The sequence below is a fragment of the Pongo pygmaeus genome, chromosome 10 (assembly GCF_028885625.2).
Source record: "Pongo pygmaeus isolate AG05252 chromosome 10, NHGRI_mPonPyg2-v2.0_pri, whole genome shotgun sequence".
Taxonomy (NCBI): Eukaryota; Metazoa; Chordata; class Mammalia; order Primates; family Hominidae; genus Pongo; species Pongo pygmaeus.
The window spans coordinates 13300889-13328140 of record NC_072383.2 but is presented as its reverse complement, the minus strand read 5'-3'; the positions used below and the strand labels follow the sequence as shown (position 1 = coordinate 13328140).

Sequence of the window (27252 nt, the reverse complement as noted above, 5' to 3'; positions counted from 1 at the left end):
CTTGAAACCTTGAATACATTATGATATGAAACCAAGTATATCAAAAGATGGTGCTTGAAAACAACAAATTTTACCACCTGACTCAGACTTCTTTGTCATTGTTTTATTTAAAATGTGATTGTCTCTGATTAGAAAATACAGTCATGAGGGCTAAAAACTGAAATGATGTGAAAAGGCATCCATTAAGCAGTGTTGCGCCACCACCCTCTCCATCGGTCCTATCTCATGGGGGTGGGGAAAATGAAGACAGAACGCTTTGCCTTGCTTTGCAATCCCTCCTTTGAAGGCCTTCCCTCCCAGGAAGCCAATGTTCATTTGATGTGGAAGAGGGGTCCTGTGTTTAACCAGAAGCTGTCCTCCCCCATCCTTTCCCCATGGCTTACACGCAGAAGGGAGAGGAGATGACCAGAGGAGAAATCAGGGGAAGAAAAGGCAACAGGGGAGGCAAAGGAAAAGGAGAGGAACACTTAAAATATACAGTGAAATTTGAGTAGGAGTCTCTACTCAAAGACTTCTCTGGGAAGTGTCCAGAATTGACCACACAGGTGCTGATGGTAGAAAGAACACAGAACCAAAACCCTGATCTAGTTGCATTAACTCCATTAGGCCTGAGTTCCTCTGTAAAATGAAGACTGTGGAGGCACCAACTAGAGGATTTCTGTGACCTTCTCAAACTCTAAAATTTTTGGCACTGGACTGTTCCACTTTGAAGGGTCAAGAAAGAATCTGGAGGTTGCAGAAATCAGGGTCAGGCACACACACACACACACACACACACACACAGATCCAGCAGCATCCTTGGAACATCCTGAAGTCAAGAAAGGCACAGCACTGTCTGCCCCAATAGAAGGAATTCCAGAAAACAGCCACGAGGTTGGGACACAGAATTTCCAAAGAGGGCAATCTACAAACTAGGGGTTGATTTCCCAGTTCCTGGATCTCAGCAGTCAACACTCGAGAAGGATTTTTTTCTGAAGCTGCCACCTCCAATTCTGAAATAATCCCATGTTTCAGATTGGGGCCGGGACGGTGGCAAACCTGCAGACCCTGGCAGCAACATGAGGGCAAGGAAGGGAAAGGTCAGCTGGGCACAGTCCAGTTCTCAGCAGTAATGACAGAAATGAAGGAAGGAAGCTCAGAATGAGTGCACGGGGGAAATGGGTTTTGCTGATGCATTTCCAGGGCCGGCGGTACTCTTTGTTTTGGCACACTTTTCCTGACAAACAGCCAGTGTTCTCAACACATAAATACTAGTCGATGTTAACAACAACAGCATATGAGACCGTTCTCCGTAAAGATGCCAGATTGCATGCAAATGGACTGGAAATACCTTGGAGGGTTTCACAAAAATAAGACAAAGGGCAAAGGAACTTTGCCAAAGGAGATGGAGAGCAATTCTTTAAAGATAGTGGGAGGGAGGAAGCAAAGAGCTCATAAATACAAGCCTCTTAAAATGGGACGCATTTGCCTCGTGCCTACTGAATGTCTGCAGCTCAGCTTGGTGCCCCGCACAGGATAGCGGCTTTAAGTGGCTGCCTTTGCAAGGCTCGGAGGCCCTGAGGGTTGATGCCTGATGTGTCAGCGCCATCTAGTGGAAACATGGGGCATGGCCGCTTTGGACAGCCTCAGCCTAAAATGAGAGGCAGAGAGACACGCTCTATTTCCCATCTCACAATGAAAGATGAGAGAAAGGCTGTTGAGTTTTATTTCATCATCGCCCATTTTGGTCAAAGGAGATGCCACTTTGGCTCCAAGTCATCAATCACCTGGCAACACCCAAGGACCAGGCTGGGCTACATTTGCACATTCCATTTCAGCCCAGGTAGAGATGGAGACACTTATAAGAACGGCTTCGGAATCTTCTCCAGTTTGATTCTCAGATGCCAAAGCCTGCAGGCCATGAGAGGTCCCTACTTATACAGAAGAGCTATCCTTTGGTACCCTCTCCAAAGAAAAGAAAGAGTAAAAAAAATAATTTTTAAAAACAGCTTATTTATGTGCAGAAGGTGTGAGACCTGAAGATGAGTTAACAGCAGCAGCAGGGGGAGGAGGGGTGACAGGTACTGCTCAAATGAGCAGCAACCTTCTGCCACCTGGCAAGAACAGGCGTTCAGTGCAGGGTGGCCTGCTCGTGCAGACTCCAGAGACCACTGCGTTTCTTAGAAGGGAAACAACAGGGCCGGGCGCGGTGGCTCATGCCTGTAATCCCAGCACTTTCAGAGGCCAAGTAGGTGGATCACGAGGTTTGGAGTTCGAGATTAGCCTGGCCCATATAGTGAAACCCTGTCGCTACTAAAAATACAAAAATCAGCCGGGCATGGTGGAGGAGGAGGAGGAGGAGAAGGAAGAAGGAAGAAGGAGAAACAACAGTCCAGAGATGATGCCATCTCCGGGGAGAGGTTGACTTGAGGAAGGCAGCCATGGGGATAAAAGCTCCCACAGATCCTTTTCCCTAAAAAGAAAGCAGGCCGGGTGCAGTAGCTCACGCCTGTAATCCCAACACTTGTGGGAGGCCAAAGCAGGAGAATCTCGAGTTCAAGACCAGCCTGGACAACAGAGCAAGACCCCCACCTCTACGAAAAATATATTGTGTGTGTTTGTTTTTCAAGAAGTGATTCAAATTGCTGCTCAGATTTTAAAACTTACTATAACTATCAGTGTAAAGATCCATGCCTGTATCCTGTTTCATTTTTATACCAACTTGGTAAAAATGCTGTTCTTGACACCCTGTCCTCCCTATCCTCCCTCAAACCACATGTGATCTCTGAAAAAATAAAATTAGCCAAGTGTGGTGGTGCACGTCTGTGGTCCTAGCTACTCAGGAGACTGAGGCAGGAGAATCACTCGAGCACAGAAAGTTGAGGCTGCAGTGAGCTATGATTGTGCCACTGCACTCCAGCCTGGGCCGTAGAGCTAGACCCTGTCTCAAAAAAAAAAAAAAATGCCGATCCAGAGTATTTTGTAATTTTACCTTTTACTCCTCCTGCCTTGCTTGGTTAGTAGTACGAAGACCAGAGAAGGAAAGAAAAGATGGAAGGGAGGCTGGGCATGGTGATTCCCACCCATAATCCCAGTACTTTGGGAGGCCGAGGCGGGCGGATCACTTAAGATCAGGAGTTCAAGACTAGCCTGGTCAACATGGTGAAACCTCGTCTCTACTAAAAATACAAAAATTAGCCAGGCGTGATGGCACACGCCTGTAATCCCAGCTACTCAGAAGGCTGAGGCACAAAAATCGCTTGAATCCAGGACGTGGAGGCTGCAGTGAGCTGAGATCATGCCACTGCACTCCAGCCTGGGTGACAGAGTGAGACAGAAAAAGGGGAGAGAGAGAGAGAGAGAGAAGGAAGGAAGGAAGGAAGGAAGGGAGGGAGGGAGGGAGGGAGGGAGGGAGGGAAAGGAAAGAAAGAAAGAGAAAGAAAGAAAGAAAGAGAAAGAGGGGAGGGAATATGCATTTTTTGAGTCCCTAGCCTATGATAGATAATATATGTGAAACCACATTGCTTTCTTCTCACAACAAACCTCATTAGGTCACACCTCCTGGGAAAGACCAGAAGGATCTGTGTCACTATGTGTCCTTCCCCCTTTTCAGTACAAAGATAGGCTAATCTTAGTGCGAAGCCTACCAACCAAACCTTTGCAGCATATAAACATCCCTAACTCAGCACATCATCCGCTCACCTCCACCTCCCTCGCCTCTGCCTCACTCTGGTTTTTCCTTTTGATGAAAAGCAGAGTGTCAGGCTCTTAGGAAGTAACTCCCTGACTTAGCTACACATTTTTACATGTCACTCAGTTTCTATGTAGAGGGATTTTTTTTTTGCATAACGAAAGAGAGATTTCCTATTGCTCTGCCCTACAGAGCTGTTTCTTGGATTAAGTCAATTATCATGGTTAGGTATCACATGTCTTTGCCGAGAGACATTTGTGAACTAATTCTGTCAAACAGGGGATCTGGATTTGTCCTCTCCCACAATTAGACCTTGGGTGAAACATGGAACCAGCTTTGAGTTATCCTCCCTGCCTCTCCTGGGCTGCCAAACCCCAAGCCAAGGTTGCCACTCCTCTGCCTTTCTGGAGTAAAACCTCAGGCCCTGTGATGATCCTGGCTCTCACACCATTGACAGCCTCAAAAATGAGGGGAAACACACTTGTTTTAGAGGCAACAGGAGAGACCTATGAAGAAGGGTCAAGTACAAACCCAAAGGAAGTGAACCTTGAACTTCAGCTCCAACATGAAGCTCTCAGGGAAGCCCGTGTTCTATCCCCCAGAGTCTAATGCTCACTACTGGTAACTGCTGTCACCACTGTGAAATGGTGGCCACCACATCTTTATTGCATACTCAGGTGAATAACTTATTATACAATGAACACTCCTCCATTAGGAGACCATGGCCACTTACAGAATGCAGCCGTGAATGCGGTAAATCTATTTACAGAGGCTGGGGTGCAAGATGAGAGAAGTATCAGCCCCAGGAATTTAAAGTGAGAATGATCTACAAATTCTCCTGACAAGGAGCAACCGGGCTTGTGCTAGTGAGGTCTGAAAGAACTCCTGGCAGAGCGTAGGGGGAGATTAGATCTGGGAATTGACAGCAAGTTTGGGGACAGTGCAAGAAGAGAGGGGTGACCTGTGAATTGGTGCTGGGGAGCTGCTGAGGCCCAATGTGAGGCAGCACCAGAGAGATGAGTAAATTTAGGGTGATCTTTAGCCTCTCCTACCCAGGCAAGAAGGGTTGGGGAGCAGGGGTGCCAGCAAGTTGGCTTCCAGTGTAGATTCAGGTCGGTGCACTGAGAGACAGGCTTTTGCTGTTTTTGCTCAGATGTGCAGGTCTGCTCTGGGCCAAGCAATCCTCAAAAAACCCACTGCGAGTTAGAGGAGCAGGCCCTCAGAGCTGTGTGAGCCAGTGTGCGCTCAGATGACCAGACCTTTAGTCCATGGAAAATAACAGCAAGATTAAGGGTCTAGGCTGGGAGCTGTGGCTCACGCCTGTTGTCCCAGCACTTTGGGAGGCGGAGATGGGAGGATTGCTTGAGCACAGGAGGTTGAGGCTGCACTGGGCTGTGATCGTGCCACTGCACTCAAGCCTGGGTGACAGAGCAAGATCCTGTTTCAAAAAACAAACAAAAAGAGTAAGGGTCTAAACTTGAGTTGCCTGAGACTCCCACTTAAAAGAAGTATCCTAAGGATGAGACAAAAAAAAAAAAAAAAAAAACCTACAGCGCCGCTAAGAACTGGAGTCTTATTAGCCCACATCAGCCCCAGCATGGAAGAATTGTGGTTGAGGCTGGGAGGGATGCAAGCTGTTCCCGTAGGGTCTTGTACAGTTTTCTCAGAAGACTCAAGATTTCACCCACATCCCTTTGAGCTCCCGCTGGATCTGCCGCCCGGCTGCATTTGTCCCACTCTTCAGGACAGAGTTAGCTGCCCTCTTTCTTTCCTTCATAGTTTTTGTAAGGGCTCGGCCAAGCGTGGGCCCGTGGGATGGAGAATTCCTTTTGGGGAGGCTGGTTCTGAAAAGGAAACAGTCATATCGTGAAACCCACTCCAGTTCCTGCCATTTCAACAGGTCTCAAGTCTGGGCAGGAGTCTCATTTCCTTCCCTTTCTCCCAGGCCTCCCACCCCCAAGTCCTCTCTATGCCAAGCACTCATTCTTACCCACTAACCCCATGAGGCCGCTTAGAGGAAAGAAGACCCATCATTCCTTCAAGTGGCCCTCTAGGGGCCATGAGAAAGGGAACATCGTCTGTTTCCAAAGGATCAGTGTTCCTGAGGTGCTAATGCCTTTGATGAAGAGGGAGAAAAAAATCACTTACCTGTAGCTGAAAATGTGTGGAATAGGGGGCATAGAGCGTGTCCCCTGTCTCTTCAAAACCTGAAACAGAGGAAGAGGAGAAATTAAAGCATTGGGGCCCCCACCTATGTTCATCCCATTGTATCACTTATCACAGTGTGACATCTTGCCCATTTCATTGCCTGTCTCTCCAGCAGACCTTAAGTTTCTTGGAGGGAGAAAGACTAGGTCCTCAAGCCTAGGACCAGGCACAAAGCAAACACAATACTGCTTGAATGAATGAATAACTATGATGACTAGGGACGCCCCTTTTCAGAACTTCACCAGAGCCCCACCTCATCCTAGGACCACTTCAAAAGCACATTTGAAAAGTCATGGGCTGGGCACGGTGGCTCATGCCTGTAATCCCAGAACTTTGGGAGGCCGAGGCGGGCAGATCACAAGGTCAGGAGATCAAGACCATCCTGGCTAACAAGGTGAAACCCCGTCTCTATGAAAAATACAAAAAATTAGCCAGGCGTGGTGGCGGGCGCCTGTAGTCCCAGCTACTCGGGAGGCTGAGGCAGGAGAATGGTGTGAACCCAGGAGGTGGAGCTTGCAGTGAGCCGAGATCACACCACTGCACTCCAGCCTGGGCGGCAGAACAAGACTCTGTCTCAAACGAAAAAAAAAAAAGAAAAAGAAAAGTCATAAAAACCAGTCATTTCAGATATAGATCTGGCCAGGGGTGTACCTAGAGTGAATCTCACTGGGGATTTACCTATTTCCTTAACTGCCTGCCAAGGAAAATATGTATATATTTGTATCATTTTCTTTGGGAAGAGGCAGGATTGATGAGCAACTGTTTTCTGTGTATTTGGGGAAAACCAGAGGCTTGGGAAAGAAGGATAAACACATGCAATCATCATTAATGCAGTTCAAAGCAATTCATTTATTTCCCACCAAATTTATGGGCCCAATTTGCTGAACAAACACTTAAACGCCTTTATGTAAGAGATCGTGGCCAGGCACGGTGACTCACGCCTGTAATCCCAGCACTTTGGGAGGCCTAGGCGGGCAGATCACGAGGTCAGGAGTTCGAGACCAGCCTGGCCAAGATGGTGAAACCCCGTCTCTACTAAAAATACAAAAAAATTAGTTGGCCATAGTGGTGCACATCTGTAATCCCAGCTACTCGGGAGGCTGAGGCAGGAGAATTGCTTGAACCTGGGAGGCAGAGCTTGCAGCGAGCCAAGATTGTGTCCCTGCACTCCAGCCTGGGTGACAGAGCAAGACTCTGTCTCAAAAAAAAAAAAAAGAGAGATCGTGAAGCACATAAGGATTAACCAGAATGATCCCTCCTTGCAGCTGACACTGGAGAGTAAGGAACATATGACAAGTACATAAATAACAATGCAATGAGACAGACCCTGATAAGAGCATTTCAAAGTCCTACAGATGCACAGGGTGGAGTGATTACCAGGGGAAACTGGGGAATGCCTGATCCTGGAGAAGGGCAGAAGAGGGAGATGGCCACGCCAGGCAGAGGACAGACACACCTGGAGCACAGGCACAGGCAGGAAAGCACAGCGACTTGGTTCATCTGGACTGCGAGCAGTTTCAGAGGTTGTTGGTTCCAACTGTGGAAGGGCTCAGGAAGGATTTGATGGGATGGGGTGGCTCAGGGGACCCAGGGAGGAAAGTGAGCAGCAAAGCATGGAGGCCAGAGAAGCATTTTAAGGGAGAAAGCTGACAGTGGCCCTTGAAATGAATGAAGGAAGGAAGACTCATCAGTGAATGAGAACAGGAAGTACAGGAGTGAGGTGATGGAGTGAAGCCACGGAACGGACAGGAGGGGCTGGGGGTGGTTAAATAACCCCTCCTGCCCTCCTCCACCTCCCTTCAGACTTCCAAGTGCCCTAGAGAGGGACCATAGCTGCAGTGAGTAGCACCAGGAAGTTCCACACCTCAGGCTTAAGAGCAAAAGAAAGATCTATTTTTAGCTGGAGCTAAGAACGTGGCCTTGGAGGTTCCTCATTCCCATCCCAAAACCACCCACCCCCTGTGATTAAAGGTCAGTGTAAACCCTGGAGACCAATGAATAGGTCCCTATGAGCAGGAGTACTTTCTGGCCATCAGTTTAGCCTCTTTTGCTTATGAAAACAACACGAGAACATCTGGCTTCTCACAACTCCAGATAAGAGCAAAATCATTTGACTCTTTTTTTTTTTTTTTTTTTAATAGAGATGAAGTCTTGCTATTTTGCCCAAGCTGGTCTCAAACTTCTGGGCTCAAGCAATCCTCCCACCTCAGCCTCCCAGAGCGCTAGGATTACAGGAGTGAGCCACCACGCCTGGCCTGAATCATTTGATTCTTGTATGTCAAATATGATCTGTTCCTTCCCATGGGCCCAGAAACACACACAAAAAATGTGGTTCTTCGCACTAAACCAGAATCCCTACCAATTTTACGGAGACTTCCTGCTGGTTTATGATAAAAGGGCTTTCTCCCTTCTCTGCTCTGTGATCACTGCAGGAAATCATGGCTTGGTTTTATGCACTGAAATCTACAAAGGCTCCACATTTCTGGAAGGAATGCCTCGTTATCTTTTATAAAAAACACAACCTCACCTACTTATTGCTGGGAATTTGTCTCGTTATCCTTTTTCCATTTCTTTGCTGCATCTTATTTTGATGCACAGAAACCTCTGAGGTGTTCTGCCCCACAGGAAATTACGGCACAAGAAAGGGGAAGTGAGGAGGGCTCTCCCAGTCTACACCAATTGTATAAAGTACTCAATAAAGACTCCAGAGGCCAGCTTCTTGTTCTACTTGTCTCTAACAGGCTGGACAATTTTAAGCAAGATCTGAGCCTTAAGGAACTTATCTATTCTGTCAAGGGTATAACCTGGAAAATCTTGCATGTTCCTTACAGCTATAATATCCTATGATTCTCCCCCACCTTTCTACGAGGGATTCTCTGCCTAGCCAGGCTGCGTCTGTACCTTGAGTGATTTCCTCTTGAGAGTAGGCTCTGTTCTCCACACCATAGCTCTTCTTCATGAGTTGAGGTTTACAGAAAGCATCCTCAACAGGATAATCCATGGGGTTTCGTTGCTTTGTGAGCAGCCAAAACTCGGGACTAACATAAGCCAACAGGAACACCCAGCCATTGGCAGCCAAAGCAGAGCTGAGGATGGTGTCATCCCACCTGCGGTCAAAGTCAGGAATCATGAGCAGGGTGATCCAGGCCACCCAGATGGCAATGGAGAGGAGCATCGTGAGGTAGACATGGGCCCCATGTCTCTTCCAGCCCGTGAAGGAACCACAGAAGGTAAAGGAGGACATGAGGAAGGTCAGCACCATCAAGAAGAGGACGTAGATGAGCAGGAGGACAAAGTCTTCATTGCGACGAGGAGCAGAAAGCTCAGAAAAGACATTGACGTTGGTCCTATTCATGGTCAGGACAATATATTCAATAGCAATGACATCCTGGACTAGGCTGAAGCCCACGGCCAGACCTAGAATCACCAACAGGGAAAGCGGCTTCCTCCCTCGGACGAGCTTGGTCAGATTGAGAGCATGAGCCAGCAGGCAGGAGAAGCAGATGGAAAAGAGGATCCCAAAGAGGAAGAAGCGTGTGGGCCCTGTGCTCCCATCCAGTCTGATGACGAAGGCAAAGGTGAGGCCAAAGATGCCCAACACACCCAGGAGGAAGAGAAACTGAGTAGGCAGCATTTTTCGCCTGTTGGAGTCCTGCACCTTGCAGATGAGGATCGGGAGAGCGAGCATGAAGGCCACCGAGGTCACAACCCCAGCTGTGGCCACTGTTTCTAGGACGATGCCCCAAGCTTCAGCCTTATCACAAAGTCTGTAGTACTTGGATTTCAGGCCACTGTGGCAACCATCAGGGACTGTTGTAGCCATTCTGTACCTGCAGAAAAGGAATGTTGGAGTGGGGAGAAGGTAGTGAATCTCCTAACACAGTCTTCAGACACAGAAGACTAAAAAAGGATTAGGAAACCTATTTTGCATGTTTAGCCAGAGTTTTGACTTTGAGCTTACTACGTTAAGTAAAGCTACTAACTTTCCCCTACCTCCTGTAGTAAATTCTAAAACCTGTTGAAGAACAGGAAGAAATCTCTTATGTCCCTTCCCCCAGTTTAACTATATTAATATTTACCTTAAAGCCAGAGAACCTAACACTCCGAAGAGGTATTTTGAAGCCTAATCTCAAAAAGCTTCACAGGGCTGGACGTGTTGGCTCATGCCTATAATCCCAGCACTTCGGGAGTCTGAGGCAGGAGGATCGATCATTTGCTCTCCGAAGTTTGAGACCAGACTGGGCAACATAGCAAGACTCCATCTTTATATAAAAAAAATTAGCTGGGCATGGTGGCACGCACCTGTAGTCCCAGCTACTCAAAAGGCTGAGGTGGGAATATCGCTTGAGTCCAGGAGTTCAAGGATGCAGTGAGCTATGATCACATCACCGCACCCCAGCCTGGGCAACAGAGCAAGACCCTGTCTCTTGAAATATATATACATGTATATATTACAAATAACCTGCCAGGGTTCCTGATATTTTTTTTTTGCTAGTGTTTTCTTAGGAATTAGTGAACATGGAACTATCTAAACTTGAAGTTAACACTTTAATCATAATTTCGCAGCCTCTACCTTTGGCCCTGATACAGTTATCATTTGTAAGCATCCTATTCTCTCATGGATAAGAGGAGTTATCTGAATGGTAAATTTTTCTTTTTCTTTTTTTTTTTTTTTGTTTTTTTTGAGAGAGTCTCGCTCTGTCACCCAGGCTGGAGTGCAGTGGCACGATCTCGGCTCATTGCAAGCTCTGCCTCCCGAGTTCAAGTGATTCTCCTGCCTCAGCCTCCCAAGTAGCTGGTACTACAGGCATGTGCCACCATGCCCAGCTAATTTTTTTTTTTTTTTGTATTTTTAGTAGAGACGGGGTTTCACCGTGTTACCCAGGATGGTCTCTGAATGGTAGATTTTTCTACAGAAGGCCGAGCATTCCCTTCTGAGCCAGCGGCTGGGTCCTCTTCTTAGGCTCTGTGGTTCAGAATGATTCTGCCCCTCCTCCTTAAGATTTGTTTTTGGGTTTTATTGTTGTTTTTTTTTTTTTTAGACAGAGTTTCGCTCTTTTTGCCCAGGCTGGAGTGCAATGGCATGATCTTGGCTCACCGCAACCTCCGCCTCCTGGGTTCAAGCAATTCTCCTGCCTCAGCCTCCCAAGTAGCTGAGATTACAGGCATGTGCCACCACGCCCAGCTAATTTTGTATTTTTAGTAGAGATGGGGTTTCTGCACGTTGGTCAGGCTGGTCTCAAACTTCTGACCTCAAGTTGGTCTCAAACTGCTTCGGCCTCCCAAAGTGCTGGGATTACAGGTGTGAGCCACCGTGCCCGGCCTCCTCCTTAAGATGTGTAAAGATGGCTCCACTAATTCCAAAAAGTTATGAAAGCGGTCTTGTCTGTCACAACCAGCTCTAAATTGGCTACCTGTAAAGAGGAACGTCCTAGATGGCACATAAATAGCGGGTAATCCAACAAAAAATAATCTTCATAGCTAACATGTTCATTTTTAGTATGGCTCCAATTTTTACTCCTTTTTTGGGGCTGGGGGGAACAGAGCCTCGCTCTGTCACCCAGGCTGGAGTGCAGTGGTGCGATGTCAACTCACTGCAAGCTCCACCTCCTGGGCTCAAGCCATCCTCCCCTGATATCAGCCTGCTGAGTAGCTGGGACTACAGGCATGCGCCACCACACCCAGCTAATTTTTGTATTTTTGTAGAGACGGAGTTTCACCATGTTGCCCAGGCTGGTCTCAAATTCCTGGGCTCAATCAATCCTCCTGCCTCGGCCTCCCAAAGTGCTGGGATTATAGGTGTTGAGTCACCCCGCCCGGCCTCGAATTTTTACTTCTAATCACTCTATATATACATTACTTACTTCATTTCATAGCAACCCTATGAGGTAAAACTATTATCCCTATCTTACAGATGAGGAAACTGAGGCAGAGAGAAGTCAAGTTACATGCCCAACATCACACAACCAGGAAATGGCAGAGCCAGGATCTGAATCCAGGTTGTCTGGTGCCAGGACCCAGGTTCTCAAGTACTCTACGTGTCTCCTCTCAAATTAGCCTTAAAATGAGATCTGAGATATCCTTCTCTCTCTCCTTCTCTCTACGTCTCTTTCTCTCTCTCCCTACCCCTCCCCTCATCAGATGCCTCATTATGACTCTGGTTCCACTCTCCTAGTTCAGCCCCAGGAGGATAGGAGATCCCAGGTAATGGACCATCCACAAAGCGAGAAATCTACTTACTCATTCGGATAATCAGGAATCCACTAGCTGTATTACAGTTTACTTCCCATATATCTGTCCTTAATCTGTCAGGAGAAAGGCTTCTTTCTCTGCCCCTACAATCTTCATGTGAATTTTAGACCCAGCTCCTTGACCATACCCCTAGGAAATCTAAGTCCTCAGGATTCAGGGCACAAGTGGGAAGATAAATTGGGAAATTGGAAAAGAGAAAGGAGTGTCCCCATTTCCTCAAAACAGGTGGCTCACAAATTCCAAAGTCAATGTCAAATAAGATGTTGAGATTCAACAAGGCTAGACATAACTATAGTCCAGTTTCTGAACAATTTCATTCAAGTTATTTTATTGCTTATTTAAGTGTCTTCTACACTATTCTTTTCATTGTGTTCCATGCTTTTTGGGCATGGGATTTTTTTTCTTGAGTTTTTTGTTTCCCGATGAGATTGTTCACGTGGCATTAAAAAGTTTTGAACGGACTAGAAGAGAACTATGTTGTGGCAGGAAAGAGGCCAGAGTTAGAGGAAGGGAAGGCTCGCAGAGGTCACCTCCAGCCCTAAAGAAGGACAGAGATGATGCAGCAAGAAATCCAAAACAAGAGGAAGGACTGGGGTTGGGAAGCAGGAAAAGATACAAAGCATCCCTTGAATCCTGCCTCTTTCCTTAGAGCAGAAAAAACAGCTCAGAAAAAACAACCTTCTTGGCCGGGCACAGTGGCTCATGCCTATAATTCCAGCACTTTGGGAGGCCAAGGCGGGCATATCACCTGAGGTCAGGAGTTTGAGACCAGCCTGGCCAACATGGAAAAACCCTATCTCTACTAAAAATACAAAAATTAGCCGGGCATAGTGGCATGCACCTGTAATCCCAGCTACTCGGGAGGCTGAGGCAGAAGAATCGCTTGAACCCAGGAGGCAGAGGTGCAGTGAGTGGGGATCACGCCACTGCACTCCAGCCTGGGTGACAGAGAGAGACTCCATCTCAAAAAAAAAAAAAAACACACACACAATTTTCTTTTCCACTAGAAGAGATAGTCATCTTACCAAAATTATTTAATTCATATAGCAAGTAGGAAAAGATTGTACATATGTATATATGCAATATGTACATATGCATACATACGTATGATACATATGTGAATATCATGTGAATATATATTATCACAGTATTATGTATAGTGTGTTAAAGTGACATCAGATATAGCTTAAATCGATCTTCCTGAATTTTAATAAAATTTGGCTCTCCAATCTTAACTGTATTTTATGTAGTCATTCATTCAACAAATACTTACCGAGCACCACTATGTGCCAATCACTCTTCTAAGCACTCAATGGTAAAGGCAGAAACAGACACGTTTCCACTTCTACCACAGTAGAAGAGAGAGATGGATGGCACCTGTCACTATGGCCATGGGCCTCCCACAGCCTTCCCTCACAGTGGGTCTGTCACCTGCACACTCTGCCCTCCTGGAATCTACACCACAGCCATCGCTACCACAAGCAGAGCACAAAGAATGGGCTATACCTCTACAGGGCAGTGCAGAATGAGAAACAGGAAGAAAAAGGCAAATGAGGTTCAGATATAGACAGCCCCTGCAATCCAAGCACCCAAGTCTGATCCGCCTTGCCTACAAATGTCCCCTCTTTGGTCCCCTCTTTGACATGGGAAAGAGGAGGTGTGAGGGCTCTCCCAGGCTACACTGTGAATGTGGAAGAGGAAGACCCTATTTCCTTCAAGGGCGGCGTGGGGAGGGAACTCAGGCCCTGTGCACTTCACTGTGTCTCTCCACACCCCGGCAGATTAATCACCAGGGTGTTGTCTAGCAGGAAAGGTATTTCCCTCTTCCCTTTGATCTCTCCCTCTCCCTGCCCCTCCCTGCCAATTGCTCCTTCCCCACCCATCAGGTATTACAGTTTGTGGACAAGTAGTTGTTATCATAATTACCCGATCGTTATGAGGGACTTGATCCTTATGAAGGACTTTGAACCCGATGACTCTAAATCTTGACAGAGGTTGAACAGTTCTGGTACTGGACAGACAGGAGGTAAGGCAGAGCCCCCATCTAGAACCTATAGGCTCCTCTTCCTGTGCAGCTGCACAGGAGGGTGCTGAGTCTCAGGGCCTTATAGCACCCACAGATCAGGATCCAACAAGAGAAATGGCAGTGGGTGTAAAGAGAAGAAAAAACCAGTTTCCCTAAATGTCACCTCCACCTCCCACCTCCCAATCATGCAACAGGGAATGGAGAAATAGTTCTTGAAGTACCTTTAAAACATTATTTAGGTCAGGCGCAGTGGCTCAGGCCTTTAATCCTAGCATTTTGGGAGGCCGAAGCAGGCTGATCACTTGAGCCCAGGAATTCAAGACCAGTCTGGGCAAGATGGTGAGACTACTGTCTCTAGAAAAATAAAAATGTAAAAATTAGCCAGGTGCGGAGGGGCACACTTGTAGTCCCAGCTACTCAAGAGGCTGAGGAAGGAGGATTGCTTGAGCCCAGGATTTCGAAGCTGCAGTGAGCTATGATCACATCACTACATTTCTGCCTGGGAGATAGAATAAGACCCTGTGTCTATTTTTAAAAAATTAAAAATTAAAAAAATAACTTGTTTTCATTATAGAAAGTTTTATAATGGAGTCCCATGTATCCAGCACTTCATTTCAAAAATTATTACTGTATGGCCAATTTTGCTTCATCTGCATTCCCCACCCCACTCCCTAGACTATTTTTAAGCAAGTCTCAGACATCATATAATTTTATCTATAAATAGTGTGTGTATTTTTTTTCTTTTTTCTTTTTTGTTTGAGGCAGAGTTTCACTCTTGTGGCCCAGGCTGGAGTGCAATGGCGCAATCTCGGCTCACCGCAACCTCCACTTCCCAGGTTTAAGCGATTCTCCTACCTCAGCCTCCCGAGTAGCTGGGATTACAGGCATGCGCCACCACGCCTGACTAATTTTGTATTTTTAGTAGGGACAGGATTTCTCCATGTTGATCAGGCTGGTCTCAAACTCCCGACCTCAGGTGATCTGCCCCTCTCGGCATCCCAAGGTGCTGGGATTACAGGCGTGAGCCACCGTGCCCAGCCCTTTATTTCTTTTTGAGATAGATTCTCACTCTGTCACCCAGGGTGGAGTGCAGTGGTGTGATTGTGGCTCACTGGAGCCTTGACTTCCTGGGCTCAAGGTATCTTCCCACCTCAGCACCCCCAAGAAGCTGAAACTACAAGTGCATGCCACCACACCTGGCTAATTTTTTTAATCTTTATTTTTTGTAGAGATGGAGTCTTGCTGTGTTCCCCAGGCTGGTCTTGAACTCCTGGCTTCAAAGGATCCTCCCCTTCTCGGCCTCCCAAAGTGCTGGGATTACAGGTGTGAGCCCCCATGTCCAGCCTAGAATGTCTCTCTAAAAGATAAAAACTCCTTCTTAACCACACTTTAATAACTAACAAGAATCCTTTATTATCAACTATCTAGTTAGGATTCATATTTCCCAATTCTCTCACAAATGTCTTTAAAAAAAAAAAAAAAAACCTTCTTAGTCAATTTTTTTTAATCTGGATGACTAATTAGTTTGGAATTATCATTCTTAATTCACCTCAGTTAGCCTCCCCCACCCCATCCCTAAGATGATGGGGATTGCTCAACAAGTCTAAAATGTTCTGAGTACTTTGAATTTAGTAAGAGGAAAATAAAACTCACTGGAGTTATTAATAAACAAGTCTGCACTGAAAGGGTGCCATGTTGCCCAGAGAATGACCCAGGTAAGGGAAAGACACCAGGGGATTGGAAGAGACGGACAGGGTTCTGAAAAACTGAAAATGATTTCTAGAAAGCAGCATTTGAGAGGGAAAAGAGAAGTGATCAGCATTTAGGAATATGAACTGTCTGGAGCTAGAGAAACAGCCTGGGAGAGGAGCAAAGGGCTACAGCAGGAAGGAGAAAAGAGAATGAGACTAGCAGTGGTTTGGATATTATTTGTAACCAAAGTCAAAGGACGGGAGATCTAGAGTCCAGCCAACAAAGAACTTGCTCCTATAAAGACCAAATGGACCCCACCCCTTCACTTGACGTAGAGGTCCTTTCCTCCAGGATGGTTTTTTTTTTTTTTTTTTTTTTGATGCCCAAGTCTGATGAGACACACATCTCATAAATTCTCAGACACTCTCAGCTTTTCCTCCCGTAGCACTCATTACACAACCCAGCCTGTCAGTAAGTCTGTGTCTCCCTCTAGACTCAAAGGCTTTCTGCAGGCGGAGACTGAGTCATTAAACGTTCTCTGTCCCCAGCCACTTGCCTAGCACCTGATGCTCAGTAAGTACCTAACCAGAATAGATGAGGCAGCAAGAGAATGGCGCCTGGTGTGTGGGGTAAGGGGAGTCAGGAGGAGGACGGGCTGCTGGTGAGATAGGGTAGGATGGGCTGTGCCTGGTTTCTTCTCAAGCCCCCAGGCTGCTATCCTTAGTTCTAACCACCTTTCCTCCCACCCTCCTTCTCACGCAGGCTGCCAAAAATTGCACTTGGGTCTGAGATTAGGAGCGCCTGGCCATGTCTGAACCCCGCTCCTATCTTAGTGGCCACAGGTGGCTCCCAGGAAAGCATGAATCCTGAGGTTTTACTGGTAAGCAGGGAGGGATTAACTGGGATCTAGTCATGTGCTCCACCCAGTACTCAGTGACTAAACCCTGCACTTTGGAGGGAGATGGTAATGTTTCAGCATGAGTAGCCTCTGGCCTTGGGCATGAGCAGCCTCTGGGCTTGGGCATGAGCAAAGGACTTTGAGTATGAGGACAAGACCCTCTTCACTTATTCCAGCTGCTAACAGTTAACACACAGCCATCCAGTAACACAAGGATGCCCACAGCTGAGATCCTAGAATCACTTGGTGCTGTCTTAAACCTTTTTGGAATGAATCTATGCATGAAAGAAAGGGGTCTTTGGTTCTTTTGTTTGTTTTTTGGGTTTTTTTGGTTTTTTTGTTTTTTTGAGATGGAGTTTTTACTCTTGTTGCCCAGGCTGGAGTGCAATGGTGTGATCTCAGCTCACTGCAACAACCACCTCCCAGGTTCAAGTGATTCTCCTGCCTCAGCCTCCCGAGTGGCTGGGATTACAGGCATGCGCCACCACACCCGGCTAATTTTGTATTTTTAGTAGAGATGGGGTTTCTCCATGTTGGTCAGGCTGGTCTCGACCTCCCGACCTCAGGCCCGCCTCGGCCTCCCAAAGTGCTGGGATTACAGGTGTGAGCCACTGAGCCCGGCCCCAAAAGAAAGGTTTAAAAAACCAGTGGGGTAGAGGGAGAGGGAAGGGAAGAATAAGAACAAGAGGAAGAGGGAGGAAAGGAAGACGAGGGCGAAGTCATTTCTTGGGCTCAACTCCAAGCCCTCTGTTCCTCCTCCCCTTTAGGGAGAAGGGGTTTCAGCTGCCAGGCTGTGTGAACAAGTAAGTCACTTGACCTCTCAAAGCCTCCTCTCATCTATAAAATGCAGGACACGCTGCTGAACTATGTGGTCTGAACTCATGTTCAGCTCCACCATTCACCCACCTGGGGAGCTTCATGCACAAAACTTCCAGATCTCTTTCTTTCTCCCTCTCATCCTCATTCTTGCCCCATCTCCTATCCCTAAAAGAGTATGTGCCACAAACTCCTATCCAAACTAAAAGCCAGGGCTGGAGGTAAGGTTGAAGGGTCTGAAGAAGAGGCACACCAGGGGACTGCCCACCTGAAGGACAAAGCCAGAGGCTCCTGGAGCAGCGCTGACCCTAGACATGGCCTTGACTGACACACAGCACTGACCACTGTGCAGGGACAAACGTGAACATGTGATGAGTCTCCCACTTTGGGTTTCTAACCTGAGACTCCTCTTCGCAACCAGAGAGATGGGGAAAGTGTCTAGAGTTGCTTGTGACTAGGCCTGGAAGTTTGCCCATGCTTATTCTACACAGTCCTTCCCAGAGCATCTGAGAATGAATCACCTGGGGCCCAGAACCTTGCAAAGACAAATGGACTTTGTCTTCCTATGAGATTTCTCTCATTCTGTCAAGATGTGTCTTCACACCAGCCCAGCCCTGAAAATGTGTGACTTTCTAGCATTTTCATTTTCTCTCTATTCTCGAATTGCTACATTCAATCAGTAGTAATAACAGTCATGATGTAATTATGAGTAAGAATAATGACAGCCACTGTCACCTCCTGAGTCCTATTATGAGTCAGGCACTATGCTGAGTAGTTATGTGTTTTTACACATATTCTCTCATTTACATCCTTTTACATCCATTATCTCATTTAACATTCCTACAGCCCATTTTATAGGTGAGAAACCTAACTGAGAAAGAGGAAGGTACATGTCTAGTGTCACATGGTCAGGAAGAATAGCTCTTTGTGAGTAGTCATAATCATAATTCCATCCTCCTTTTCACCTCTAAATCACTGTCGTCATCTCTAGAGCTTTTCTCCCTGACCCCAACCTCTCTCCATTTAAACCACCACATATTCAAGCCTTGGCTTGCTGAGGAGTCTCCAAAACAAGCAACCCTGGCCGGGCGCAGTAGCTTACACCTGTAATCCCAGTACTTTGAGAGGCCGAGATGGGAGGACCACTTGAGCCCAGGAGTTTGAGACCAACCTGGACAGCATAGTGAGACCCGTGCTGTACAAAAAAAAAAATTAAAAATTAGCTGGGTGCTAATTTAGCCAGGATCACACCTGTGATCCACCTACTCGGAGGGTGAAGCAAGAGGATTGCTTGAGCCCAGGAACTCCAGGCTGCAGTGAACTATGATCATGCCATTGCACTCCAGCCTGGGCAACAGAGTGAGACCCTGTCTCAAAACAAAAAACTAACTAAATAAATAAATAAACATAAAAGTGTGGCCACTGCCCTTGGGAGGAATAATAATCACACTGACATACAACTAAGAAGTTATAGAATACATCGGGAATGCTGAGGGCACATGGAAAACAGTGACCCGTTCTACCTAGTGGGGTTTTAAAAAAATTGTTTTTAATTTTTAATGCTTTAGGGAAGAAAGCAGGGAGATGAAGCATGAAAGACGAACAGGAAATGGTAGGAGATTTTTATGAAGGTACAAGAGACAGGGCTTAGGGAATGGAAAAGCCCAGGTTAACTCCCAGGTTTCTGGCTTAGGCAACTGAGTGGCACCATTGTCAGAGCCTAGAAATACAGGCTTGCAAGGAGAGATGCTAAGTGTAGCTTTGTTGGGTCTTTGATAAATATGCGACCTGCAAGGGGAGCTATCCAGGAATAACAAGAGTCAAAAGACCCAAGTCCTCATGAGAGTTTCCTCTGAGCCATGTATGGTTTCCTTTCTTTTCTTTTCTCTTTTTTTTTCTTTTGAGACAAGGTCTCTGTGTCACCCAGGCTGGAGTGATGCAATGGCACAATCACAGCTCACGGCAGCTTCGACTTCCTGGGCTCAGGTGATCCTCCTACCTCAGCCTCCTGAATAGCTGGGACAGGTGCGCACCACCACATCTGGCTACTTTTTGTATTTTTTGTAGAGGTGGGGTCTTGCTATGTTGTCCAGGCAGCTCTTCAACTCCTGAGGCTCAGGTGATCTGCCCGCCTCAGCCTCCCAAAGTACTGGGATTACAGGCACGAGCCACTGCTCCTGGCCACATACGGTGTTATTTAATCCTCACAACAACCCTATTATTATGCCTCCCTTTAACAGCTGAGGAAACTGAGGCACAGAGAAATTACATAACTTGCCCAAGATTACACGGCTCTTAAAAGCCAGGCTCCTTGACACTGGGTGTGCTGTCTCTGCACCGTGGGCATATGGGTTGGTGCTCAGGAGAGGTTTGGGCTGTAAGCACAGACTGGCAATCATCACCTAGAGTGGTATTTGAAGCCTCGAGAGGCGACAAGATCACATGTGAAGCCAAGGACAAAACCATGTGGAGCACCATCTCATTTAGGTAGGAGTCCACAAAGGAGGTTAAAAAGAAATTATCGGCCGGGCACAGTAGCTCACACCTGTGATCCCAGAACTTTGGGAGGCCGAGGCGGGTGGATCACCTGAGGTCAGGAGTTAAGAGACCAGCCTGGCCAACATGGTGAAACCCCATCTCTACTACAAATACAAAAATTAACCAGGTGTGGTGGCTCACACCTGTAGTCCCAGCTACTCAGAAGGCAGAGGCACAAAAACCGCTTGAACCGTGGAGGCAGAGGCTGCAATGAGCTGAGATCACGCCACTGCACTCCAGCCTAGGCAACAGAGTGAGACATGGTCTCAAAAAAAAAAAAAAGCAGCATATTCTCTCCTTTTTTTCTGTCACAGCAGATCCAGCCCCAGTTTGAGCTTCAAGGCCTTTCTCCAATTAGTCCTCCCACCTGTCTCCTCCTTCCTTCCTAACTCCCCTCTCCACCTCTATGCAAGGCAAGCAAATCTTCCTAGAGTTCTGTATTTTCCATCTGGAAGGGAATTTGGGTTCATTTAAGGTCTTCTCATGCTCTTTGCCTCAACACAAGAATTATTCTCCTAACCAGAAAGATCCTCTCGCTCCTATTTATGATCCACTTACCATATTTCTGCAAAACTTTGCCCAAGATTTAACCTCTATCATGAGTTTTTTTAAATTATTATCATTATTACTATTAATCTGATAGCCTTTTGTTTTGTTTTGTTTTTTAAGACAGGGTCTTGCTCTGTCGCCCAGGCTGGAGTACAGTGGCGCGATCTCAGCTCACTGCAGCCTCTGCCTCCCAGGTTAAAGCGATTCTTGTGCCTCAACCTCCTAAGTAGCTTGGATTACAAGCATGCGCCACCACACCTGACTAATTATTATATTTTTAGTAGAGGCAGGGTTTTGCTATGTTGGCCAAGCTGGTCTCGAACTCCAAACCTCGTGATCCATCTATCTCGGCCTCCCAAAGTGCTAGGATTATAGGTGTAAGCCATCGCACCTGGACTTGAAATCCTACTGCACTCTAAATGTGTTGATCTCTTCATAGTTTTTACAATTAAATATTTCTTGGCACTCAAATTTTTCCGTATCTGTGTTATATATTACAAATTAATATCAGTGCTGAGCTGCCTATCAGACAACAAGCTTTTTTTTTTTTTTTTTTTTTTGAGATGGAGTCTCGCTCTTGTCACCCAGGCAGGAGTGCAGTGGCGCGATCTCGGCTCACTACAACGTCTGCCTCCCGGGTTCAAGCGATTTTCGTTACTCAGCCTCCCAAGCAGCTGGGACTACACGCACACGCGACCATGCCCAGCTGGTATTTGTATTTTTAGTAGAGACGGGGTTTCCCCATGTTGGCCAGGCTGGTCTTGAACTCCCTACCTCAGGTGATCCACCCGCCTTGGCTTCCCAAAGTGTTGGGATTACAGGTGTGAGCCACCGTGCCCAGCCAGACAACAAGCCTCTTAAGAAAACAGAGCAAACTTCTATTTGTTGGTGTCCCCCTTACTCTGTACTCTACACAGTGATTGCTGAGCAAATGCTTTGGACTAAGACTGAGTGCTGAATACTTACCCAAAGCAAGTTATTTATTGGCAAGTGTGAGTAATGAGGAGGGAAATTTTTTGAAGATGAATGTGTGCGGATGTTAATCCTCGTATTTCTACTCAGGCGGAGTTCTTCTAAGGGAGAAGTCCCACAGAAATCCTTCTGCCCTTGATAAAGGATTAGTTATAAATGCAAAGTGTCTACAGGGAAATCTCCAGGATCCCCTATTCTGGGTAGCCATCCCAATTCAGATGACATAAAAGTGATGAATCATGGCAATAACTTATGAATAACATCTGAATAACATCACTGAATTGAGTTTCTATGTAATAATGAGAGAAAATAAGTCATAATAGCACCACAGGCAGATCAAAACAAGTATAAGCACGGTGTTCATCCTAATTTCTACACTTCCAGGTAGTTCCCTGGGCATATTACCATCTTCCTGTTATTCTAAACAAAACATGTAGACTTGATTAATGTGAATATAAAATGAAATACTGGAAATCATTTTTTAAATAAAGCTTAATATTTTGAGTGAAGCTTCTAAATCTCTTATGCCCAGAATTCAGAGAAATGAAATTTCCAGAAAATAGGAAAATAAAGTGAAATCCTCTACTAGTATACTATCTTTTTTGTGTGTGTGTGAGATGGAGTCTCGCTACATTGCCCAGGCTGGAGTGCAGTGGTGCGATCTCGGCTCACTGCAAGCTCCACTTCCCGGGTTCACACCATTCTCCTGCCTCAGCCTCCTGAGTAGCTTGGACTACAGGCGCCCACCACCACGCTCGGCTAATTTTTTTTTTTTCTTTTGTATTTTTAGTAGAGACGGAGTTTCACTGTGTTGGCCAGGATGGTGTTGAACTCCTGACCTCGTGATCTGCCCGCCTCAGCCTCCCAAAGTGCTGGGATTACAGGTGTGAGCCACTGTGCCAGCCCTCTACTAGTATACTATCTTAAGGCTCTCAAAGATCCCTTCATTTAAATATCTTATTCTGATACATAAGGGTAATATTCACTGGATCCAACAAGTTCAAAGCTAAACTGATCACCTCTCCTTACAAGCTTATCTTTCAAAGCCCTGAGAATGACACTACCATCTACTCAGTTGCCTAGTAGATCTAAAAATATGATATATACTGTCTAATGCAGAAGGAGATGGAGATGACCAAACCATATGGCCTAAAATTAGATGACAATAACAAGTAACTATTATTACAAGAAATGTAAATGGTAACTGTTTTATTTTGAAAAAAAAAAAAAAGACTAAACTATATCATACCTAGAAGAACCTAATTTAAAACAAAAAGATACACAAGAGTCAAAAGCAAAAGAACAGAAAGAAATGAAAATAAACTCAAAAAGAAAAATACTAACAGATAATATTTATTTAACAAGTATTATGTGTCAGACACAAAGTTAAATAAGTTGTTCAAGGTAAAATAATTGAGCAGAAGTTAAGGTTTTAATATCATACAAAGTTGTAATCAAAGCAAAAAGGTATTATATTGACCAAAAGGCTTGTTTTATAATAATTAGGGATGCTCTACACTGAAGATAAAACCATCCTGGGCCAGGCACGGTGGCTCACGCCTGTAATCCCAGCACTTTGGGAGGCCGAGGCGGGTGGATCACGAGTTCAGGAGATCGAGACCTTCCTGGCTAACACGGTGAAACCCTGTCTCTACTAAAAATACAAAAAATTAGCCAGGCGTGGTGGCGGGCACCTGTAGTCCCAGCTACTCAGGAGGCTGAGGCAGGAGAATGGCGTGAACCCGGGAGGCAGAGCTTGCAGTGAGCTGTGATCACGCCACCGCACTCCAGCCTGGGTGACAGAGAGAGACTGTGTCTCAAAAAAAAAAAAAAAAAAAAAAAAAAAACCATCCTAAACTTTTATGCACCAACTAATATAGCACCAAAATACATAAAACAAAAAGTACTGAAGGCTGGGTACAGAGGCTTACACCTATAATCCCAGCACTTTGGGAAGTGAAGGCAGGAAGATTGCTTGAGCCCAGGAGTTTGAGATAAGGCTAGGCAACATGGCAAAACCCCATCTCTACAAAAAATTTAAAAATTAGCCAGGTGTAGTGGTGGGTGCCTGTAGACCCAGCTGCTCAAGAGTCTGAGGCAAGAGGATCACTTGAGCTTGGGAGGTAGAGGTTACAGTCAGCCAAGATTGTGCCACTGCACTCCAGCTGGGGCAACAGAGCAAGACTCTGTCTCAAAATAAATAAATAACTGCTGAAAATACAAGGAGAACCCAAAGGCAATACTATAGTTGTATGAGACTTTCATACTTTCATACTTCTTTACCAGTCCTTGGCAGATAAAATATACAATATGAATAAGAACATGGTAAAATTGTGTAAATGTTCTATGAATACTTAAATAGAAATATTCTCTATCTTCATATCTTATTAGATCTCCATTACTAATCATATAATTCAGATCCTCTATACCAGTGATCAGCATAGATTTTCTATAAAGGGCCAGGTTATAAGCAATTTACTCTGCAAGCCACACATTTGTAGCATGAAAGTAGCATAGATGATATATAAACAAATGAGCATTGCTGTGTTTCAGTAAAATAGTGGATTACAGGTGGTAGCTCATGCCTATGATCCCAGCACTTTGGGAGGCCGAGATAGGCAGATCACCTGAAGTCAGGAGTTTGAGACCAATCTGGCCAACATGGTGAAACCCTGTCTCTACTAAAAATACAAAAATTACCCAGGCGTGGTAGCGGGCGCCTGTAATCCCAGCTACTTGGGAGCCTCAGGCAGGAGAATGGCTTGAAACCGGGAGGCGGAGGTTGCAGTGAGCCGAGATCCCGTCACTGCACTCCAGCCTGGGCAATAAGAGCGAGACTCCATCTCAAAAAAAAAACAAAAACAAAACAAAACAAAATCACTTTATTTACAAAAAGAGGCTATAGGCATATTTGGTCCATGGACCATAGTTTGCCATCCCTACTCTATTATGATTGCTTAATAGGAACTATGGTCCATGGTCCAAATGGAACATTTGCCAAAAATGAGCATATTTAGAATACAAAGACAAATCTGGAATTCTAAAATAAGAAATGTGCAGACCATATAGTCCGACCACAGTGCAATAAAAATGAGAATAAAAGAAGAAACAAACACCCTGAACTACTCAGGAAGTCAAAGATTCCTCAAGCAAAAATACTATTCAATTTATTGTTTGCTATACCGCCATATTAATTCCTCAGCTTAATCTTTGGACTTTAATTAGTAGTGGACCCAGAATGAGAAGAATAAAATCACACCGTCAAAATTGTTCTTCTTACCCTGTTGTCTTCGATTACCATTCAAGACTAGAATACAAAAAAGCCAGTTCTAAAGAGGACTTCCAAGGCAACGTGTGCAGATAGAGAGGGGCTAGACTCTAAACACAGGAGAGGAAATTGGGGGCCTCCCCAAGACCCCTATGAGGAACTCAGGCCCAGCCCCTTGCCTGATCACAGTTCCATGTTCCTGTGGAGCTGTGAGGAGAAATCAGTCTTCCTGACTCAAGGTTGAGAGCTCTTCCCGGGAAACCAAAGGATTCTGCTCATTCCATTCTGCCCTTGAAGCACTCACCTCTCCACACTCTTGGAGAGGCCCCTTGTCTCCCATGTAGCGCCTCTCCCAGCCCTTCCTTCCCCTCATTCCTTCCCTCACCTAGCAGACACCAGCATGCAAACCTGGAGGGTGCGTGCCCCCTCCGCCCTCACCCCTCCCGTGGTCCCTCGCCCATTGTATCTGAAGTAGCTGAAGTGTTCCCCTTCAGGAATGAACCCACAGCAGTGGCTGATTCTGCCGAACCCTTCAACAGGTGTGGTGTTTACACAAGCCTCTGAGGAGAAAATCAGCATGGAAAGAAGTCAGGAATGGAAAGTCCTTCAAATTCCTTGATTCTGAGCAGGTTTCAGCTGTTAGCTAGCCTTTCCCATGGATGTTTAGAGCTATGTGCTAGCCTTTCTCACGGATATTTAAAGCTATTTGTGGCCGGGCACGGTGGCTCACACCTGTAATCCCAGCACTTTGGGAGGCTGAGGCGGGCGGATCACCTGAGGTCGGGAGTTCGAGACCAACCTGACCAACATAGGGAAACCACGTCTCTACTAAAAATACAAAATTAACCAGGAGTAGTGGCGCATGCCTGTAATCCCAGCTACTCGGGAGTCTGAGGCAGGAGAATCGCTTGAACCTGGGAGGTGGAGGTCGCGGTGAGCTGAGATTGCACCATTGCACTCCAGCCTGGGCAACAAGAGTGAAACTCCATCTCAAAAAATAAAATAAAGCTATTTGCCAGCCTTCCCCATGGATGTTTAAGGGACCAGATTGAACAGCATCTATGCTATTCTCAAGTCCTATCTATAAAGTCGGTGGTGGAAGGTGAGCTCTCAGTGCACATTCAACTTTTGTCTGTCCCAGGTTCCTGAGCAACTCAAGAGACATCAGAGTGGAACTGACCGCCCACGCATCAAGAGAAAAGGGATGGGCTTCTAGATCGAATTCCCAAAACTCAGAAGGGCTTTTTGCAGCATCTGGGTAAAATAGCAGCTGTCACTGTGTCCTCCCTCCTGCCTCTGCCCCTTGTTTCCCACTCCCCCTCCACTTCCAGTCCCTTCGGGTCCTCTGAGATCTTTCCCCCTCTATTCTTTTCCTTCAGAGTGGTCCCAGAGCTGCTCACCTCCTGCCTGGCCGGATTCCACCTACTCAAAGTTTGTAGAATGTGTCCGAGCAGAAACTATTACCCTGATTATCTCTTTGCTCTCCGCCTCTACCTTAGCCTGGGAAACCCGCAAAGGAAAAAAAAAAAAAAATCTGAGTTGTTAAACTAGAGGAACTGTTTCCTAAGGAATTTTTTTCTCATAGCCAACTGTATTCCATTACCAGGATTTCTCTCCTCTTCTATCTCACCCCTCCCAACGCCCCGCTCTCCCCAGACGATTTAAATCCGGAGGCCCGAGCGCTCTGGGCTCCTGGGCCCTCACTTACCCTAGTGCCTAGGCGTTGGCAGTGAACTTGGTGCTGCTTCCCACGCGCAAGAGGGCAGCAGGCGAGCTCCTCAGTGCTGGGGGAGCCCTCGGACAGCTATCCCGCCCTCGCACTCTGAGCAGTTGTTATAAAGGCGTCCCTCGCCGGAGGGAGGGAACGAGCGAGGGGTGAGCAGAGGGACAAGGAGGGGGAGGGTCGAAGGAGAGGACACGCCTATTCCAGTTCCACGGCACTTCATGCTGTTATGAAAATAAAGTCCCCGTGCCAGGGAATGACCCAAAAACCGTCTGACGTCAGAGGCACAGTCACCCCTGGAAGCTGGGCGGGGGTGACCACCCGGCCCTGCCCAGCGCATCGGACTCCTCCGAGACGTGCTCACGCGCTGGTCCCAGGGCGCCGGCTACGAGAGGGGAGCCGGAGCAGACCAGCTCCATACGGGCCCCGCCAGCTGTCACCTCCCGGGGGAGCCACACCCGCCTCCCCGCAGGCACTCGGGTCCACCCGGGGCAAGGGCCCAGCCCGCGGGATTGCAGCAGCTCCGCCGTGAAGTCCAGCGGGACAAGCCAGCCTTCCTCCACTTTCTTTGACCTTAGCTTAGCCTTTCTCTCCATCACTCTCCCCCAGCCACTGCCGTATGGGAAGCCAGGCTTAAGAA

General features: G+C 46.6%; 1 protein-coding gene across 1 annotated transcript; it reads right to left on the bottom strand.

The window, feature by feature from the left end:
• Positions 1 to 88: 88 nt before the first annotated feature.
• Positions 89 to 26843, bottom strand: GPRC5A (G protein-coupled receptor class C group 5 member A). Its single transcript, XM_054444223.2, has 4 exons — positions 26598 to 26843; positions 8780 to 9708; positions 5819 to 5877; positions 89 to 5514 (listed from the first exon to the last, which is right to left on the bottom strand). Exons 2-4 carry the CDS (start codon positions 9699 to 9701, stop codon positions 5422 to 5424), a joined length of 1074 nt encoding a protein of 357 aa, XP_054300198.1. The 5' UTR covers positions 9702 to 9708; positions 26598 to 26843; the 3' UTR covers positions 89 to 5421.
• Between the last annotated feature and the right edge of the window lie 409 nt (positions 26844 to 27252).

What these genes read in the sequence shown, in the direction of transcription:
- GPRC5A (XM_054444223.2), bottom strand. Translation starts at nt 9,701, where the DNA reads ATGGCTACAACAGTCCCTGATGGTTGCCACAGTGGCCTGAAATCCAAG. An exon ending in TCAAGAGGAAATCACTCAAG is followed by an intron (nt 5,878 to 8,779) that starts GTACAGACGCAG and finishes CCTCTGTTTCAG; the next exon opens with GTTTTGAAGAGACAGGGGAC. An exon ending in CCACACATTTTCAGCTACAG is followed by an intron (nt 5,515 to 5,818) that starts GTAAGTGATTTT and finishes TTTCCTTTTCAG; the next exon opens with AACCAGCCTCCCCAAAAGGA.